Source organism: Ictidomys tridecemlineatus, chromosome 10 (assembly GCF_052094955.1).
Source record: "Ictidomys tridecemlineatus isolate mIctTri1 chromosome 10, mIctTri1.hap1, whole genome shotgun sequence".
Taxonomy (NCBI): Eukaryota; Metazoa; Chordata; class Mammalia; order Rodentia; family Sciuridae; genus Ictidomys; species Ictidomys tridecemlineatus.
In genome coordinates this window covers 136,593,184-136,613,811 of record NC_135486.1, presented here as the reverse complement: position 1 = coordinate 136,613,811, position 20,628 = coordinate 136,593,184, and the positions used below count along the sequence as shown (strand labels likewise).

The window sequence follows — 20,628 nt, the reverse complement described above, 5'->3', positions numbered from 1 at the left end:
GGAAGGGGTCTCTGCAGGGGATAAACCTGGTTGCTGTGTGGGTGGGAGATCCAGGTTGAAGGCCTTGGTGAACAGGGCCTGCTGGACCCTGATGTGCTCTTCCCTGCCCACCTCCTGGTCCCTCTCTGGGCAGGGTTTCCCACTCAGCCTCCAGACAGCTGTTCTCAAACCTGAGCACACCATACATGATCCCTGGAGGGCTCCTTCCATTGTGGACCAGCCCAGGACTTCTGGCTCACTGCTGGGGAAGAGGGTCTGCATGTCTGACAAGTTCCCTCATCCTGTGGGTCCAGGAGTCACCTTAGGGAGCTGCCCAGAGGGGCTTGGACTTGGAGGGGCACAGGAGGCCTGTGGGACCTAGCCCTCAGCTTGGCAGGACACTGGTAAACTTACTGCTGGGGGTCCAGCTTTTACCAAAGGGCCAGTCCCCAACAGCGGGCCTCCAGCAGGGTGAGGAGCAGGGAGGCAGAGCTGGAGCCTGTGCAGCTCAGACCTATCCCCAAGGATGGCCTCTCTGGAAAGGCTGGGGTGGCCAAGCTGAGGGAAGGCTGGGACTGGCCTCCAGAATGGGCAAGTGGTGGACATTTGCAGATAGCTGAGCCTTCCCTGACCTGACTGTCCAATGGTCCTCATAACTGGTCACTGAAGTGGGCTCCTGAGGAGAGGTCAGCCTGGCTACAGTTCCCCAGTCCAGGGAAGATATAGGTGGTTTTTGCCCCTTGTCTAGGGACATTGCCATCTATCTGGACTTCTGGATCCCAACTCACATCTGTGCCCAGTCCTCTGTGCCTGTCTGAGGGATGACAAGGTGGTTCTCCTTTAGGGTCCTTAGCCCCAGGCCCTGCCTCCATCCTTACCCAGCCTAGCCAGGCAAATGAGGGATGGCAGGGGAACTCGGAAATGCACCAACTGCTTGGGTCAGGGATGTCAGGTGAGCAGGGGAGGGGTCTGAGCCTTGTGCCCCCAGCTGGTCCTCAGCAGGGGAGGGAGTTGGTGTGGGGGCACTGACCTCCCTCCCAGGATCTGGAACTAGTGCCCCCACCCCTGCAGTCTTACGTCAGTTTCTGCTAACTTGTTGGAACAAACAGGTCTGGTTGTCATGGTGATCATAATGGCTTTGGGGTGAAGGGATGAGACTGCAGTGGCTGTAAACAGGAAGTTGGGGGGGCACCTGCCGACTGCCAGGGAGGGGGCCTAGCAGGGCCACTGCAGGGCCTCTAGCCCTTCAGACTAACCTCCTTTCTGCAGGGCTAGGTGGACCCTTGGAGACCTCATTCTTCTACAGACAGGGAAACTGAGGTCCAGACATAGGAAGGGGTTTCTCTGAGGCCACAACAATAGGCGGGGACCCAAATTCAGGGCTGGGTCTCAGTTCCCCCAGGATAAGATAAATCCCCAGACCAAGAGCAGTATCGTGCATCAGTAACACCACCAACTTGGAGGCTGAGGCAAATGGATCAAAAATCCAAAGGAGCTAGGTGCGGTGGCACACTCCTGTAATCCCAGTGTTTTAGGAGGCTGAGACAGGAAGATCACAAGTTCAAAGCCAGCCTCAGCAATTTAGTGAGGCACTAAGCAACTCAGTGAGACCCTGCCTCTAAATAAAATTCAAAATAGGGCTGGGGATATGGCTCAATAGTTGAGTGCTTCTGAGTTCAATCCCTGGTACCTCCCCAAAAAATGTCCAAAGGAATTGCTGGGTGCGATGGTGCATACCTGTAATCCTAGCGACTCTAGAGGCTGAGGCAGAAGGATTTCAAATTCAAACCTGCCTCAGCAACTTAGATAGACCCTGTCTCTAATACAAAAAAGGGCTGCAGATGCAGCTCAGTAGTTGAGCTCCCCTGGATTCAATCCCTTGCACCAATAAATAAATAAATAAATAAATTCCGGAGGCCCTAAGCAATTTAGTGAGAACCTGTCTCAAAATAAAAAATTTTTAAAAGGGGCAAAAGGGCTAGGGATGTACTCAGTGGTAGAATGTCCCAAGGTTCAATCCCCAGTATGTAAAAGCAAGTGATAATCATCACCCCCAGGGGTCTTCCCTCCACAGATTAGTTTAGCAGGGTGTTGAATGGATGAGTGACATCCCATTCAGTGACTTATTCCTTCATTCTACCATGATGGGGTCTGAGACCAGGTCAGGTGGACCTGGCCCTGATACTCCTGCTCCAGTACCTTCTCCACTGCCTGGTGCCTCTGTTACCCTTGTCTGTAAAAAGAGTTAACAGCTACAACCCTGAGGCTACTGGGGGATCTTGGTAGGCCTGTGTCTGCTGGAGTCTCCCGGCCCCCAGCAGGTGGGATAGGAACTGCAGAGTCCCACTCAGTTCCCAACTCTGTGGTTGGGGGTGGAAGCTCATCCTTGTGTTGTCTGGTGGCTGAGAAAGAGGACAGGAAGGCAAGTCTCCACCCTCCTTGTGCCTGGGCCCCAGACCCTGCTCTCCTGCTCTCAGACCAGTGCCTACAGCTGCTGTGCTCTGAGGTGGGGGGCAGAGAGAGGCCATGCAGGTGCAGGATGGCCTCCATGCAGGTGTGTTGGGCCAAGGGGCACACCCTGCCTAGATGCCATTACTGCCCCAAGAATCCTCGCAGAAGCCGAGGTTTGCTCCTGTAGACCACTTACAAGCCTGGCTGTGTGCACGCTCAGGGTCTCAGGCTGGAAAGGCTGAGGCAGTGTGAGAAAAGCACCAGGCTCAGGAAGGCCTGCCTGCTCCATGGCTGCTGAAGGGTACCCATGAGGGCTTCTCAAAGTCCAAGTGACCTGCTAATTATCACAGGGCCATCCTCTGGTGGCATCCCTTGGAATTATAGGCACAGCTCCCACAGTTAAAGCTTCTTCCACTGTCCCCTCCCTTCAGGGTCAGAGGCAGGGAAAGTGGGACACCAAGAACCTTGGGTTATAGACAAAGGTCTCTAGCCAGGACCCTAGCTGTTGTGGGGCTGGAGGATCCTGAAGATTGCAGAAAAGAGGTGGCTGCGTGGTGGTCTGGCCCAGTCCTGGCCTTTTGCCCAAGGTGCTATCTCCTGGGCTGGGGGTCACCGGGGTCCATATCAGAAGCTCAGTGGGCATTCTCAGGTCTTGGTATCACGGTGGGTCTGCAGTTTGTGAGGAGCCCTGGGTCAGGGAAGAGAAGCAGACCAGCACAGGACCCTGTCAACTGAAAAACAAAGGATGTTTCTGGACAGAGTGCCTGTGAGGCCCTGCAGCAGAGGGCCTGTGGAGCATGAGATCCTGGTGCCTGCTTGCAAGCAGTGCTGCTTCCCAGGAAGAGCTCATTCCTGCATTCAGCTCTTTATTGGGACCCAAAGGGGCAGAGGATGAGGAGACAGGAGACAGAGCTGAACATGGCACCTGTGCACTGGGCTCCTCCATGCCCATCATCCTATGCAGAACGTGGACTGCAGGAGCCTTTATCCTGCCCAAAGGGAAGACCCTTTTAAGGGCGTGGAAGCCTGTCTTTCATCAGAGGTGGCATCCTGAAGGAAGGACATAGATGGCTTGGCCTGGAAGGGCAAGGCCCAGTGAGATAAGCCTATCCCACGCATCCAGGAGTCTTGTTTGTCTCTTCCCCACAAGAGCTCAGATATGGCAGCCTCTGGACAAACAGCCTTTGGGTCAGGCCAGCGGACAGGCAGAATGGATAGGGCCATTGGCTCCAGCCCTTTCCCATCAATGGTCCAAAGCCAGGGTCACCACCATGGCCCGGTGGCTTCCTCAGAGGGGTCAGCAGTATCTGGAGGCCTCCAGAGGGGTTCTTTGCCCTGTGGAAGTCCCTAGCCCGCCCAATGTCAGGGGCAAGCTGAGGACCAGCTGCAGGGAATGGGTCCCCAAATCCAGAGCTTCTCAGGCCCCTCCCTGCTGTGGCTGGCTCAGACTGGTTCCAGCAGGTCCAAGTCAGTGCTGGGCCCTCCAACCTGGCAGCTTGTTGCCATGGAGACCCCTGGGCTGGAGGCCTGCTGTCAGCAGCTCAGAGGCTGCAGAGGGAGCCCAGGTGGCCTGGGGCTATGTCTATGGGGACAGGCATGATAACTGGACTAAGGCTTCGGTTAGACAGCCCAAGAGGGCAAAGGGGACCATAGCAGACCCTACCTAAGTCCTAGGCAGCAGCCATGTGCTGTGGTCAGGAAATCTGTGCCTCCCATAGCCTGGCTGACCCCAAGTCCCAAGGGCTAGAGATGGAAGTCCAAACAGGATGCCATGGCCCAAATTCCTGTCCTGCCTACGGCCAGTTTCCCCTGGGAGGTGCCCTGGGGCCAGCTCTGTCTGCACTCACAATGGCCTGCCTGTAGGAATCCCTCCTGGCACCGCCAGTCCTGGACACACCAGAGTCCCAGAAGCCCTGTCATGGTCTGAACTGAGAGCTCTCCCCTGCACTCATGGGAACCTATAAAGTTTGGTGTGCCCTCTCCGAGACCCACTCCAGGAAGCAGGGGAACAGCTCAAAATTCTAGGTCTCAGGGCCCAGAACAGTGTGGAGAGACATGGGGACACAGGGCATCCACCTTGGCTTGAGTGACATCACTGGCTGCTGAGGTCTGATTCTGGGGGCTGGAGGTTGTTGGGGGCCCTGCTGGGCAGGGTGAAAGATCAGAACAGGGCCCTGAGGAGGAGGGGAGTCTGCCTAAGAGGCTTTAAAGCCCAAGGGGATGGGTCAGGGCAGGAAAGGACAATCAGAGGGCCACAGTTTGTGGAAATGCTTTAATTCGAAGATTCTTGGATACAGTGGTTAGTCTGTTGCCCACGATTCCTTACTAGCATGGGCCTCATGCTGGGAACACCCTCCTCCCTCAGGTGAACACAGTTATCACATTGCATGTTCTTATGTTACGCGTCACATCTTTGTTAAGCCAAGGACCGTGGTACAGAAGGAACATTTCATAGCCGAAGTCACTACAATTTGCCAGAAACATCAGTTACTTTAGAATACTATAAAATATATTGAATTTCCATATATTAACCATATACATGTGTAACTATAACTAAATGTAGTCAGTTGTTACAAAATGACATTCCAGGAGCAGGCTACAAATGAGGGAGCGGAATTCCCCTGGCAAGGCCCTCTGTCTCATTAACTGCCAACCTGAGGACTCCAGTTCCAGGGCCCACTCTTTTCACCTGTTCCTTAGGTTCTGGGGGTCCCCCAATGCACTGGCCCTGCCCTCTTCGTGGATGCACTTGGTCTTCCAGGTGGGAGGGCAGAGTGGCTGCAGGCCTCAGCCAGATCTCAGAGCAGGACAATGGGCCATCTCTGCCTGCTGCATCTCCCTGTCCTGAGGGGCTTGCCTGACTAGCCCTGCCAGGCAGCTCAAGGTCATGGTTGGGGAGCAGCTCCTCCTCACCGGTGGCTCCAGTTCCTGCAGGATCAGTGGACAGCAGCACCTCAGGGCTTCCTGTGACAAGACACACCCAGGCCAAGGGCCCTTCAGGATGCCAGGCTAGATGCAAGCTGGGGCACAGGAGGGCCATGGCTTGAGGCTGCCTCCTGGGGGGGCCACAGCAGTCACAATCAGTTGGGAAGGGCAGATGCTGATCGCAGCTGGACTGAGCCACTGTGTCCTCCTTGGCGGCTGCAGCTGCACAGGCACCAGCTTTGGGTGGGAACACTTTACAAGGGTCTGGACACGACTCCGACTTCACCAGGTCTGCGCTCCAGGGCCCAAAGATCCAGGGACAGGAGGATGGAACCTTGGACAGACCCCACATAGTCCTATCCAAACAACAGGACAAGATAGTGCCAGGGGCCTGAGCAAGGGCGCAGCCACTGGCTGGGGAGGCTGGGCACACCAGGTGCCCTCTCCCTGTAATGATGATAGTGCAACAGAGCCTTTATATAAACAGTTTATTTACTCTAAACAGCAACACAGACAAACGCCATATAAACACAAAGGAAGAGGTGCGGGTTGAGACGCTGCTGACTTTGGATAGGAGGCGCATTAGCAACAGCCAGGTTCTGAGAGAAGGGTGTGGGAGGGAGGGACAGGGACTTCCACACAGCCCGCTGGAGGCCGGGACAGCTCTGAACGGTGAAGCATGCCTGCATCCGAGCAAAGGAACTAGCTCCTAGGGGCTTACCCAAGTATAAAAGTTTATAATTTTACAGCAGTTGAAATACTGACATCAATATTAAAATAAAAGCAAGTTTTACATAACAATCAAAAATACAAAAGACTGAAGGAAGAGACCCTGTATGAAAAACTGGGGCAATTCAGCGAATTGAGAACTGTATGCCAGTGGCGGAAATGGAAGATGGCGCCCGCCCAACCCTCCCAGGCGACCGGTAACTGCACGAGCGACTTGAGATTTGCAAAAGGTGTAAACAAGTTCTTGCCAAACCAATCCCTTCCTTTTGCGGTGCCACAGGGTCGCTGTCTATGAGGGTGCAAACTTCTTGGCTTGTGCTCGAACCCTTTTCTCATATTCCACTCTGTTTTGGCTGAGGAGGTCAAAAGAGAAGAGATAAAGTTAGAAGTCAACAGTGTGGCCCACCTCCCAGGCTGGAGGGCCACTCAGGCTGCCTGGAGAAGCCAGCACCCACCAAGCCACTGCAGGGCAGCAGTGGGGTGCAGCCTTGTGGTAGAAGGTGGGAAGGCTGCAGAGGCAGGGGAGCTGGGTGGGGAACCCACACTAGCTCCTGGATGGAGGGTGGGAGCAGGGAAGGAGGCCATCAAGAAGGGAGAAGCAGCAACCTCCATGTGGAGACTCCACATCCAACCGGACCTCCATGCAGTAGGCAGAGAGGCCCCACAGGCAATGAGGGCTGCAGGAGGGGTGGGGGCAGGTGGCCTGCAACATAGTAATCTGTGCCAAATTCAGTTTTCTCTTCCTTTTCTGAAGAGTGCAGTAGTTGTTCACAAGTGCAACCCCATTACTGACCAGCATGGGCAGCCTGGTGGTCCCCCACTTGGGGAACATCACCACATTGATGATGAGCTTACTACGTACACCAGATGAGCATACTGCATATAGCCTTGAACTCCAGGCCCAAGTGATCCTCCCACCTCGGCCTCCAGCAGGGATTATAGTTCCACTGTACCTTAATCAGATGTTTGCAATTATTAGATAGCATTAAAAATTGTGGTCAAGAGACTGCTAAGCACTAGTTTTTGCTCCTCATTTCTAAAACTAGACACAAGCTTCTGGTGGGCTTTCCATGTAGCTCTCGGCTCAGACAAAGGTGCAGGAGGCAGCCTTGTGCAGAGTGCTGGAGCAGCCCAGGACACGGGCCAGCCTGCGTGACCCACTTGGGCAAAACTGGCTGGCTAGGCAGACAACCCCACATCAGGAAGTAGTGTGACCCTGGCGACATTTGTGAAGCTAGACTCCTAGGGACAGGGATCTTAGCAATCTCATAACACTGGGAGCTGATTTGAGACCCCATGCCACGCCAGCTGTGTCTGAGTGAGTGAGCTTCCAGGGTGCTCCCCAAGAAACAGGTCTGGAGCTCTTCCCAGCCCTGCTCTTGGCTTGAGCCAGCCCCCAGCCTGCATGCAACTCAGGCCCAAGGCTTTGCAGACATCCCCAGGGTTGATGACAGGCTCTGGCGGCAGGGCCAACCAGAAAGACCCAATGCCCAGCACCAGTGCAGGCAAGGGCAGAAAATGAGGATGTGCATGCCAGTCCTGGGTGTGGGATGGGGAACAGTTCAATAGTAAGGTGATGGGCCCAGGGCAGCAGCCCAGCAGTGCAGGACCCACCAGGCGCCCTCACCTGCTCTGCTGTTCACCAAGTGAGGCTGGGTGATGAGGCCCCTGCCCAGCAAGCCAGCCTGCTGGAACCTGGGAAGGGACCTGAAACTTTCAGGACATTTCGCCAAAGGTGCTTTTGGGGTGGACGGTGTCACAGAGACCTTGCTCAGGTGAGAGAAAGCGCACACAGCAAGCCAGTAGCATGAGCCCCAGGGACACAGGACACGGGGCCACACAGCACAGCCGCAGGCCTCCACGGAGGGGACACGCAGCGCACCCACAACAGGCGCGCACCCTCCACCAGCAAGAGGCCAGCCACAGCCAGACAGCTGGGCTTGTTGACAGTGGCAGCACAAACGGACAGAGGCCATCACAGAGGCTCCAGGGCACTGCCTAGAGGCCACCAGGGAGGGAGACACATAGCACCTGGCCATACACCCAGGGAGAAGCACATTTCTCAAGAACCAGCACCAATTCAGGAAATGCCCTTGGAAGGAACAGACTACTAGTGATAGGGGTCAGAGCCCCTCTGGGTCCCAGGCAAGAGGGACACAAGGGGATGCTGCTCTCAGAAAGCCCTCCACTCCGTTCCTCTTGGTGAGGGTGCCCATGCTAGACCAGCTGGGGGTCTGAGACTGTGGATGGAGCTCTCAGGGGCCAGGGGGCCCTAGACACCAGAAACGTGGCCCCTGCTGAGGGCAAAGGTCTTTCTTGCTGGTGGACCCAATCACACCAGGCCCTGATCCCTCAGCAGACAAGGCAGGACCCAGGGACCCCACCATGACAGCACCACAGGAAAACGTGGTGGAGGCCAGGACTGTGTGAGGCTGTCACTGAGCAGCTCCCCTGCGCTGGGACACAATCCCCAGAGGAGCCGCGACAGTGACGGGGTGTGCTATGCTAGGAGACACTGTCTCACAGGCCCACAGGAGCTCATGCCACCCCACTCTAGCGCCTGCCTCCAGGCCGAGCAGTGCCTGGCCCCACCAGCCCTGGCTGCTGTGCTCCCTCCCGATGGCCCCTGCACACGCAGCTCAGCCATCAACAGGGCTGGCAACGGACACATGCCACACCCTGCACGTAGACCTAGCCACCCCGAGTGGCCATCCCATCCTCCCCTCTGTGGCACCACCCTGGGCTGCCGGCAGCACCCGGCTCTCCTTCCGACAGACGGCCTGGACTGCACTTCAGGGAAGGCCTGCAGCCAGCAGGCCAGTTACTACTAACCAGTAAATCGTGTAGGCCTCTGCTTGAGCGGGGTCTTGGATATTTGGTTCATTTAGAAGTTCCTGTATTCCTAATAAGATCTGTGCGAGACAAAAACAAGAGGGCACAGTGCGTTCAGTGGCTAGACAGGTGGTCTTTGCCAGGATGAGCCCAACAGGCCTGGCTAGCTCACATACCTGCTTGATCGTGATGGCTGGCCTCCAGTCCTTGTCCTCCTCCAGAATGGACAGACACACAGTACCAGAAGGGTACACATTTGGGTGAAACAGCGGTGGCTCAAATTTACCTGGATGAGGGGGAAGGAAGGAATCACTGTTGAGAGGCAACTCTTAGCTTCCCCACCACCCTCCTCCCCGGTGCTGGGCCTTTCAGGGAGAGAAGCGAGGCCAGGAGAGGACGGGAGTGCAGCACACACATTTCCTTCTCAGAAACCGGGCCTGAAGAATGTGACATCTCTCCCAGGGCAGGAACTCCAGGGACAGCAGACAGCCAGGAGCGGGCCAGGCCAGCTCAGCCCAGGGCCCCCTCCAGAGAGGACTTGGGAAGGTGTGGAGTGAAGAGGCACAGTAGCAGGTGAGGGCGGACAGCTGGAGCTCTCCCCATTTTCTTCAACCCCCCGCCATACCCCCAAAACAGGGAAGAGGAAAGCCTGCTGGTTGTGGCGCTCCAGGGCGTCTCATCTTTCCTCTGGGCAACCTGCTTCTGGTTTTCTGTATTTTATGATTTGACCACACCCAGAGTGCAAGTGCAGCCTGGTCAGTCGCTGGAGAGGAGCAACTCACCAGCACCCAGGAATGCAGCGGGTACCCTCCCAATGCTGCTCGCCAGCCAGGCCGATCCTGCCTGCAGCCACAGTGCACATGAGCAGGTGGCGCTATGGAGGTGGTAGGCTGCAGAGAAGGAGGTTTGTGCTGCTCCACTGAGTAAGGCTGCTGTGCTGGGCGTGAACTCTGGTGTGCGCAGGCACAGGGCCAGGGCAGCACCAACAGGAGTTGCCAATACCAGGCCTCTGGGTGCCCCTTCGCCTCTCCCCTGAGCTACAGAGGCAGAGCCCCTTTCTTGGGTCGCCATTCGCTGGCTGCTCCTGAGTTCTTGTTCCACCTCCCACTGCCTGGTAGTACTTCCTCACACACTCTGGACACAGACCTTCCTCACCCCTATGTCTTGGGAACCCTGTGGGCTTGCCTTCCTGTTCCTTTAATGTACCTTATTGCAAACTAAATGCCTAATTTTAATTTAATCTGATTTACCAACCTCGTTACTTCTATCAACAACTTACATGGAGAAAGAATGCACACCACGAATACCAGCCCCCTGCCCCTGGTTGGCTTCCCTCCAAACTCAGCAGTTGTCCTCCTGACTTTTGACTCACAAGGAGCAGGGCCTGTTGTTAAATCCTACAGAGAGGATATAGCCCTGTGTGCAAGGTTAATAGCCCCTCCATGCCACTACCAATGCACACCTGGCCCATCTCCAGCTATGGTTATTACAGATGGGGCTGCCTGGGTCTCCTGAGGCCTCCCTCTGTGAACACACACGCTCCTGGGTATCCTCCAACACGGAGTATCCAGGTTTAGCTCCAATGGTCGTGGCAGACAGCCTTCCAAAGAGAAGCTCTCAAACAAGCACGTGAGGTTATCATACTGCCCAGCACCTTGCTGCATCTGCCCTTCTCTGTAAGAGCAACATCCAACCAAGATGCTGCCTCTCCTCTCCGGTGATGAGCAGCTGCATTTCCCTGTGTGGACTGGCCAACTAGACAGCTCTGGACAGCTCTTCTGTGAAGGGCCTGCTCCACCTCGTGGTGGTTTTCCTTCTTTGTGATCTGTAGAGTTCTTCTCATTTCTTTCTCACAGGACCTTGCAGCAATGGGGATGGAACCCAGGGCCTCAACCATGCTAGGCAAGCTCTACCAAGCTGCCCTGTCCCATCTTCTCTGGGGTTTGCTCCTCTCCCTGTATCTCCTGATGAAGTCTTCAGGCCAGTCCAGCTGGCTGATCCCCAAGGGCCAGTGTTTGTGCTTTCCTGGGTGCTCTCGTTGATCCCTGATCAGAAGACGGCCTCTGTGCCTCCTTGCCTCCCCTTCTGCTGGCGCTGTGAAGCAGGCAGGGTCATCCACAAAGAAGGAGACAGCTCTCTTATCCACTGGTCATCCCTGAGGCCAGACCCACTACACCTAAAACACACTACACGGCCTTTCTGGTCCACCCACTCTTCTGTGGGTCTGCCTGCCTGTCCTCACACCTGTCCCAATGTAGACTTCCATGCCCTGAGGCAAGTCTCAGTATCTGATGAATGGCATCTGGCCCATCCATTGACAGGTCTGGGCACCCTCTGCCCTGAGAGCCTCAACCTGGGTCTCATGACATCCCCAGGACTGCATGAGCCCTGACCATTCCTGCCCTCTGCATTTCCATATGCACTTTGAGCCTGCTGGACTCTGGGGACTGCATGACATGTGCAGAGCAGCCAGAGATGTGGTTGCATTCCCAGAGTTGAGCCCTCTGGGCCACACAGCAGAGCCTGCTGACTGTCTAGCTGTCTTTTGCTTCTTCCAGAAAGGCCTTGGTTTCCAGCTAGAGACCTCACCACACCTGGTGGGATTCACTTCAAGGCATCAGATGCTATTGCAGATGGCTTAGTTTTACACGTTCATGAGCTGCAATTCTATGGAAATAGGTTTTAGCAGGTTAATTGTTTGGCAGCAACCCTCCCAAGCAGCTGGTGACCTGGACGCTTCTTCCCAGGTCTCCTAGGGGGCTTTTCCCACCTTGATGCATTTGCTTGGATTTTGCAGCAGGATATCAAACGAAATGGCTATGTCTGTCTCATTTTTAGGTATTTTCCCCTCTTAATTAAAAGAAGTCATTACAAAGTAACTGTGCCCAACAAAAGGAATCCAAAAGGCTGAAGACAACCTAAAACAAAGTTAAGTCTCCACTTGGTATTCTGTTAATGTTAATTTTGAAGCTTTCCTGTGGGGCTATGAGAATGTAGAAGACTTCTCTCAGCAAAGCTCACACCCAGAGCTCCCCCTCTGGGCCAGGGCTCTTCCCAGCACCCACTGGCCATGCTATACATGGGTATCTAGCCACAGGAGCCGGACTGATGACCCCTCCCCACTCAGGTCTTGCCTAACTGCATCCAGATAATTTTCCAGTGGCCACCATTTTAAATTCAGCTCAGGCTTCTCTGAGCAGCAGTTTGAGTGCTCTGTCACTCAGGCTGCAGACAGCCACATGAACCCTAACAGACAACAGCTGGGTGGCAGCAGACTGGGTTAGGGTGCGATTCTGCACCCTGGTCTTGTTGTATGCCTGTCCCCACCAGGGCTGGAGTGCCTGTGGGCACAAAGTGAAGATCCTCAAAGCTGACAGCCACAGAGGGTGCAGGCAGTCCAGGCCTGGGAGCTTCCCCACTGATCAGCTGGGATCAGAGACTAAGCCAATCATACGCACTTTCCACCCCAGGACTGGACAGACTCAAATCTATAACCTGCACAGGAGACTTAGGCTGACTCGACCAGAGCTGCTTTTATCTCCCACACTGCACCACAGCACCGGGGCGGGGTGGCAGCCACCATGGCTCGGGCAGCCCAAGACTCTGAAGACGACCACAGGTCTCTGTAGGAACTCACATTTCGGTGGTGAGGATGGATAATCATCTTTGAAGAGCATCCGCAGCTTGAACAAGCCTCCTTCCCACGGAGTCTGTGGGGAAGTGATCGTGATTAGGTGTGCCACTTGTGTGCAGCAGGCAGACCCAGGAGGGCTGGTTTCCTCATCTCACCAGCTCCCGGGGGCCAGAGACCCAACACCCTCAGTGGCATTGTGGAGACTTGCTCTGAACCCGTGGGAGAGCTGGAAAGGAGCAAGGTCAGCAGCTGGGCTCTACAGAAGGCAGGGGCCCTCAGAGAAGTCAGGATCCACAGCTCATGGGCTGCTCTAGGACATCAAAGAGCTCAGGCACTGCAGGACATGTGCAGAGCAGCTGGGGGCATGGCTGTATTCCCAGTGTTGAGCCCTGAGAATCTGGGCCCAGCAGCTTGCATCCCCAACCTCAGATTCTTCAAGCCACCTGCCTTACATCTGGCCTGGACAGGGACTAGTAGTGCTGACCCACAGCCAGAAACCCTCTCAGCCTGGAATCATGGGGAGCACCAGGGTATACCTCCTACCCCAACGCAACGGGCAAGGGACATTCTCAACAAAGGCTGGGGATTCCACCTGTACCACTCAAGAGAGCCACACACAAATGGACCAAACACATCTCTGTTCAGGAAAACAAAGTCCTACTAGAGATAGCTTTGCTCAACTCAAGGGGACGAAATCTGGGTGGTAAGCACCCCCAACCCCCGGCACAGTCCAAGTACCTCAGGGGTTCACAAGTGCTGTGTGTGTGGATGGCCATTAGAGTCATGGGAGGCCCTCACACCCAGATCTCCATCTAACATACAATGAGGACAGTCAACGAGCTCAGGGACACCCAGGTGAGCCGAGGCCACCACCCAAGTTCTGCATGGGAGGGAACACTCCAGGAGTGCATGCATGAGATGGGCTCATCCTGCCCTTGGGGTCCCATGTACCTCACCACATCCTGAGGGACGGGCCAGAGCCCAGTGCTCAGCCAGCTCCCAGAAGCTCCTCACCACGCTCTCACATGGGCCCTGGCCTGGCCCCCGGGCCTGCCCTCCAACATGATGCCCTAGGAGGTTCTTTGTGCTCCCCACAACCCAATGGGTCTGACCATTCCCCACAGCTATGCCCACTCCAAACCTAGCCAGTGGCTACTTCCTTCTGATCTCATGTCCCCTCTGGACTGAGGACAGGCCAGAGCTATGGATATGACTGGCAGGCCCACAATGCTGAGGGCTGTGGGCCCTCACAGAGGGTGAACACCTAAACCTGAGTCCCTTCTAGAAGTTCTGCTCCTGCTAAAAACCAGGACCAAGTCCTCAAGCAGCTCTTACCCCCTTCTTTCCTGGGATAGCACATTCCCAGTTCATCAGGTTCATCGTGCCGTCTGGGTTCTTAGTTGGGACAGCCACAAAGCCCTGAGAGAAAACAGCCACAGAACCAGGTCAGCACCATGGGCCCTTCTCATCAGCACAAAAGACCAACTGCAAAACCCCACCCAGTGGCCACAAGCAGGCCACAAGACCACATGCAGGGACCTCAGGGCAATGAGGACCGTGCCCTGGGCAGCAGAGAAACAGAGTCCTTACAAAAGGATGGTCCTTCCTCCAAGCTTTTCTCTCCTGGGCGAGTCTGCTGAGGGCGATCCCCGACATGTTCAAAGTCCCTGCAATAGACGAGACACACCACAGGGTTAGCAAAAGCAAACCTCAGGTCCTCTGCACCTCCCAGAACACTGGCCAGAGTCGGCAAGCCATGTCCAAGGAGCAACTGACCAAGGCTCTGACCCAGTCCAGCAGGATGTCTCCTCTGCAAGCTACCCCCAATATACTCAGCATCACACTCTCCATATTCACCAGGACGCTACTAGGTGGGCAAGTGGGGCAATATTGCTGTGTCCCTTCCCCAGGGCACTTTTGGAAAGAGAAGGAGGTCTAAGGCCATAGCTGTGCTCTGCCCACAGGACACACACTCCCCAGCAGACACAGAGCACACCGGTCCTGCCTTCTGTCCCCCATTCCACTTTGGGACTCCCAGGAAAATGGTAGGGTTGGCAGAGATACCCACAGCATCACCTGAAGACTCATGGTACAGAGATGGGGCCCTCTCCTCATGATGCACTAGATGTGGGGGGCTGCTGGGACCCCAGCTTAGCTCAGACCTGGCCAAGAGGACAAGCCATTTCAGCATGCCAGTCTACCTGCCCTCCTGCAGCCTTGCCTGCCAAAAGTGTGCTGACTACCTGTCTGGAAGTCTGCCCCAGGACCCTGTGCAACAGATGGTCCCAAGGGAGGGCTTGCCTGTACTGCTCAGCGCTTGTCCTGCAGCACACCAGGACACACAGGGCCTCCAAGGCCCTAACCCCACCTGGCTGCCATCTGCTTCCTCTACCACGCAAGTCAGGACTCAGCTACTGCCAAGCTTGCCAGAACACTGGAACCTAAGGTCTTCAAAGCCATTGGGAGCCCAACACTCCAAACACATACCAAAGCATTAAGCGATGCTCTCACAAGACCAGAGAATTTCCCTGAAGTGGCCCACACTGAGGGTCATGGGGTGGGGTGGAGAGCAGCCTCCCCTGTCCTAGAGAGAAAAGGCCCACACTGAGATGAACCTTGGCCCTTAGCAATCCACTTGTGGGATTGTGCTGGGCTGAAAACACCCATCTCCCTCTAGGCCAACCCCAAAGTCCTCTTGTGGCTGGGCCCAGCTTCAACATAGCTGTGAAGCACTGAGAAAGGACATACAGACCCCTGCCCAAGGCACAGTCTCAACTCAAACCAGCCTGATTTGTGGTAGGAGCTTCCCACTGCAGCCTCTGGCTGGCCCCCACCTTCCACTCTCCTCCTCTGATGCCCTCAACTCAGGCCACCCACTTTGCCCACAAGGCCACAAATATCTTAGCAATCAAACCCTTTGCCCAGCACAAGCCCAAGCAGCCTCCCACCTCCCCAAATCACTCACACTGGCTGGTCCAGCAACATAACCAGGAGCCCCTCACTACCCTTGGAGCACAGCTGTTCTTAATGTGGCCCCACAAGCAGTACCACCTGGAAAGCAAGCCCACTGAGCTCTGGGTAGATTTCTACACTGGGGTTTTAGGTGGCATTGGGAGAGGGCTGCTGAAGATTTTAAACCCAAGGGTATTTCACCACTGAGCCACATCCACATCCCTTTTTAAAAATTTTACTTTAAGACAAGGTTTTCCTAAGTTGCCTAAGCTGACCTTGAACTTAGAATCCTCCTGCGTCAGCCTCCAGAGTTGCTGGGATCACAGGTGTGCATCACTGAGCCCAGTTCTTAAATGACTTCTGACACTCTAACCATATAGGCAGAGAAGAGGGTTGGGAGCCACTAGAGGCCACCAGGTGGCCTTCAGCATCACTCTAAGAGCCCAGGGTTCAGGAAGTTGGTTAGGGTCACCACAAACTACCAACAGGGCACAGGCATTTTTTAGTGGTCATGTGCACTTGGGTCTCATAAGAAAGAAGGGTAGGCCGCTAGGGCAAGAGGAGGCCACAGTGGCCACTGGCTCCAACACCTGAGCCCAGAGCACATAGTTGAAGGCTCCTACCTTTCCTAGCCTCAAGATTAAATCCACAATAGGCACACCAGGCTCAGACCCAAATCAGAACTGTCCTTCACCACCACAGAGTGCTTGTATGCCAACTCCTCCCTCCAGAGCAGGACAATACCGTCTATGAACAACCATGGATGCTAGGTCTGCCATAAAGGCCCCCCACCCCCTCAATGGAACATTTCCCCTTTCAGGACACTCAGGATTGGGGTGGCAGTGGCATTCTTGTAAGCAAAGGGGAGACAGACACAGATGAAGAAGTGTGAAGATGGAGAGCACCTGTCAGAGAGCAGGGAGCTGCCTGCTTAGGAGGGCATGAGGGACAGAGGAGGAGCAGGGATGGTGGGAGCAAATCAAGGGTCTAACAGCTGCCAGGACTCCATCACAGGACACCTCTCTGGCTCCCAGGTTAGGACAAAGGAACACACAGAGGCACCTATCCCAGTACCCAACTGTGATAGTCGTTGGTGTGAAGACATTGAGGGGTGGTCCAATGAGATTGGCTGTGCTTCTTCCCAAGGCCTGGCTGCCTCTTTAATGTCCTCTGCCCCAGAGCACCCTGACATCAGGGGGTGGGCCCAAGGGAGTTACTGACCCAAATGAGGCCTGGTTCCCAAGACAGGGAGTTCCATTCCTGCTGGCCTCCTGGTGTCCAGGAGAAAGCACCCAATCTGTCACAGAGCAAATCTGTTCATTCAAACTCCCACTTAAACTCAGACCTGTCTCCCCAAGTTAACAGCATCACTTGATGAGCAGCAAATGTTATTAACTATATAGAGCAGGAAAGTTTTCTGAGACAAAGACAAAAATAACCCAGAACTATCAAAGACCAAGCAAGGCACAAAACCCATGCCGTGTGGGGAGATGAGAGCTCTGCCCTCACCTCTCCTGGACCTCTCACAGTGGACTGCGGGGAATGCAGAGCTACTTACAGGCTGAGTAAGGTGCTTACCTCCCCCAGACTCCACCTGCCCGCGTGTAACAAGGGCTTGTAGTACTATGACATGCACGGAGAAACCTCTGGCGGCGGCTCTCCATCCAGACGCACTTCTGCATGCACCACGCACTCTGCCCTCAGGCCCAGCCACATCAGATCTGTCCCGGGGCCCAAGCTATTTCTGGAGCAAGGTTCCAAAACCCGAGAGGAGCCAGACACCCATCACTCCAAACCCCAGAAAGAGGACCTCTATGGAAGCACATCGTAAATTTCGGCTCTATGCCAGTTTCCTGTTGGTTCGCTACAGCACCAATCCTCCAACGTACACAGGAATGACCAACAAAACCCTAAAGACAGGTTCGGCAATCCCCCAGAGGGAGGAACTAAGCTTTGGCTCCAAGGATACAAACCGAGGCAGCTGCTGTAACGCCAGGTGCGCAGGTCGACGCGGCCCACTGACCACGGCCTTACCAGAGTCCCGCTCACCCAACTACCAGTGTCCACCTCCGTCCAGCAGCCCCGTGGATACTAAGGGGGATGCCGGGAAACTACAGCTCGTCTGATGTCGGGACGTCGGGTCAGAGCACACCCCGTGGACCGCGACGCAAACCCGGGTGGCCCAGAACCGCGGGGCGGGCGGGAAGGAGGCCGTGGGCGGGGAGAGGCAGCGGCCCGTGACCCCGGCGGCGGCGGGAGGCCGCGACCTGGGGGAAGGAGGCCGCATCTGGAGGAAGATCGCGGACGAGGAGGCAGGGAGGCCGCGTCGGGAGTTCGCGGACCGAGAGGCAGAGACTGCCGGGGGAAGGAGGTGGCGGACAGGGAGGCCCCGGCGGGAGGGAGTTCGCCGACGGGGAGGCCGCGGCGGGCTCGGCACTCGGCGGCCGACGGGGGCGCGGGCCGGCGGCGGCGGCAGGGCCGGGCGGCGCTCACCTGGGCGGCCGCGGCCCGGCGCGTCGCGGCGGCAGAGGCGGCGGCGTTCCCTTTGTCTCGGGACTTCCCTCCGCGCCCGCCGCGCGCAGCCCCGAGCGCAGGACCCCGGCGGGCGGGGCGGGGCGGGGCCTGAGCCGGGCTGCCCGCCGCGCGCCTGCCCCGCGCGCCACCGCCGCCGCCCCGCGCCCCGCACCGCCCTTGTCGTCGCGCGTCTCTTGTCGCCCGCGCCCCGCCGCCGCGCTCCCGCCGTCCGGGGCCTCACGGGGAGTCCGCGCAGGGGCCGCCTCTCTCGGCAGGCGGCGCCACGGACGCCCGTACCCTTAAAGGAGCCGCGTCCCCAGCGCGAGGGAGCGTCTGCAAATTCCCCTTCGGAGTGCGTGCGTCCACTCGAGGACACACCGGCGAGCCGTGGGGGGAGCTGAAGGCCGAGACCCCCAAGGGCTGCCCGGATGCCCGGCGGGCACCTCCCGGGGCACGGGCCTCGGAGGTCTCCTTGGGGTCAGGGCCCGGACCCGGGGGACAACGACCACTGAGGCCTAAGTATCCCCCGAATCGTCGCAGGACGGTGACGATCCCCGGAGCTCAGCGTCCTGTGACATGCCTTGCAATTGGCCAGCTCGGGGCGATGGGTGGGGCATTCCGCTAATCCACCCAATGAGCTGAGCCCGTACAAAAGCCCGAACAAGCGCACACCGACGGGCGGAGACGTGTGGACGGTCCCTAACCCGCTGTCTGTCCCGGGTGGGGGAGGGGCGCGGCTCGATGCCTTGGGTGGTGGGGCGAGTCCACAGGGACCCTTCCCGCCCCGCGCCTCGAGTCCGCCCGAGCCTTCCGTGGCTCTGCTGACCAGCCGCTCACGTCCAATGGGCGGCCGCCGCGTGCGGGACATCCCGGCCCCTGGGAGTCGGCTGGGCTCAGGACGCCCGTAGGGACAAGTGTCTGAGCCCCGCCAGGATCATCTCGGCACCAGACTTCTGGGATGGCTGAGACGGAGATGTGCTCCCGGACAGCGGGAGCGGCCTGCCTCCGCTGCTTCCATTCATTCACTCCCGCCTCCTTCCTCCCCGCTGTCTTCCCTCTTAACTTAGTCGCTCACTCTCTTCCTTTCTTCCGTCTCTCCTTGCTCTTCTCCTTCTCCTTTCTCTATCCCCGTCCCTTCTCCCTCCCTCCTCGTGGTCTCCTTCCCTGTCCCTCTCCTTCCTTCCCCACAGTTCCCAGGGCATGGACCACGGGTCCCTTGTCCGCTGGTTCACCTCTGGCCCAGTGCTCGCCCTCATGAGCCATCTGTGCAGGGCTCCCCTGTGCTCCCAGCCATCCTGTAGATCTTGTGGGTCTCTGCAGGGCTGGAAGGAGAGTTGGGGCCAGAAGAGGGATTAAGTCGGTCTGCCCTGCCCTCCCCCACAAATGGAAGGCTTCCAAGTCTCTCCCAGACTGAGCTAGGTCCCTGGATAGACCTGGCCTGGGGACTGTCCCTTCAGCAGGTTGACTGCAACACCCCATCCAGTCTCTGGGCCCTTGGGCCTGAGTGGACCTGCATTTCTAACATGCACCACATTTGAGCCTGTCCTGGGCTAGTGTCTGGGGCTTTCTGGAGGGAAAGTGAGGGTCTAGCACCAACTGTAGTCAAAGAGAGGGCAGGGTTGGTTTGGAGGGGTCATGAGGGATGTAGTTTGGGGAGGTAGACTGGACATGGTGAGTGATTGTGGAGGGCCTAGACCTGATCCTATGGTCCATGAGGAGCCATAGAATGTTATGGAGCAGGAGAAGCAAGTCATGGCTCTGGTTCCTATTCTGTGTGTGGTAAGGGGATAGAAGAGATACTGGCCCTCAGCTCTGGTTACTGAGTTCCAGATAGCATAGAGAACTCTTTTCCTTATGGACAATGGTGTGAGGCCCAAAGACCCTCATGCTGCAAGGGATGTGGGGACTGGTGGGAAGGAGGAAGGGGTGTTGGGCTGGAGGAGGGCAGGGGGCCACCTTAGATATGGGATCCTCAGCCCAGAAGCCTTTGGTGAGCACCTGTACCCTGCACACACATTCTCAGAGGACAAGGGACTTGACTGGGGGAAACATCAGTGGGGTGTGTATGTGAGGAGTTTGTGCAGAATCAGTGGGTGTAAAGTCCTGGGGAAGCTCCTAGCTGCTGCACCTGCCCTTGGCCTAATCCCCTTGGTAGGGGCACAGTGAGTGTGGGCTGCCTGGAAGAGGGGCAGGACCCCCTCCCCTGGGTGTTTCTTTTTAGGCAGCTGGGACAGGGCTTTGTACCCACCCACAGGGTTCTGAGCAGGGTCTGGCTTCAACAAAGAAGATCCACATGCAGGAGAGTGAATTTTTTTTAATAAATTTATTTTTTGGTGTAGATGGACACAACACAATGCCTTTATTATTTTTTTATGTGGTGCTGAGGATCAAACCCAGGTCCCGCCCTTGCTAGGTGAGCACTCTACCACTGAGCCACAATCCCAGCCCCAGGAGAGTGAAATTGGACCCTTACCTCACACCACATGGAAAAACCAGCTCAAAGTGGAAGAAGATGGCACTAAAAGCCCAGGCAACAGGCAAAGCTAGATACATTGGATTTCAACAAAATGAAAAATGGGTGCATGAGAAACATGGTACAGAGAGGACCCATT

The 20,628-nt window shown here is 56.5% G+C and overlaps 1 protein-coding gene across 5 annotated transcripts; it reads right to left on the bottom strand.

Moving 5' to 3' along the window:
- Window positions 1-4,688: 4,688 nt before the first annotated feature.
- Window positions 4,689-19,271, bottom strand: Ube2i (ubiquitin conjugating enzyme E2 I). 5 transcript variants are annotated; one of them, XM_078022199.1, is made up of 7 exons: window positions 19,249-19,271; window positions 14,141-14,217; window positions 13,886-13,969; window positions 12,554-12,626; window positions 9,093-9,202; window positions 8,917-8,996; window positions 4,689-6,437 (listed from the first exon to the last, which is right to left on the bottom strand). In XM_078022199.1, exons 2-7 carry the CDS (start codon window positions 14,204-14,206, stop codon window positions 6,374-6,376), a joined length of 477 nt encoding a protein of 158 aa, XP_077878325.1. In that variant the 5' UTR covers window positions 14,207-14,217; window positions 19,249-19,271; the 3' UTR covers window positions 4,689-6,373.
- Window positions 19,272-20,628: the final 1,357 nt, after the last annotated feature.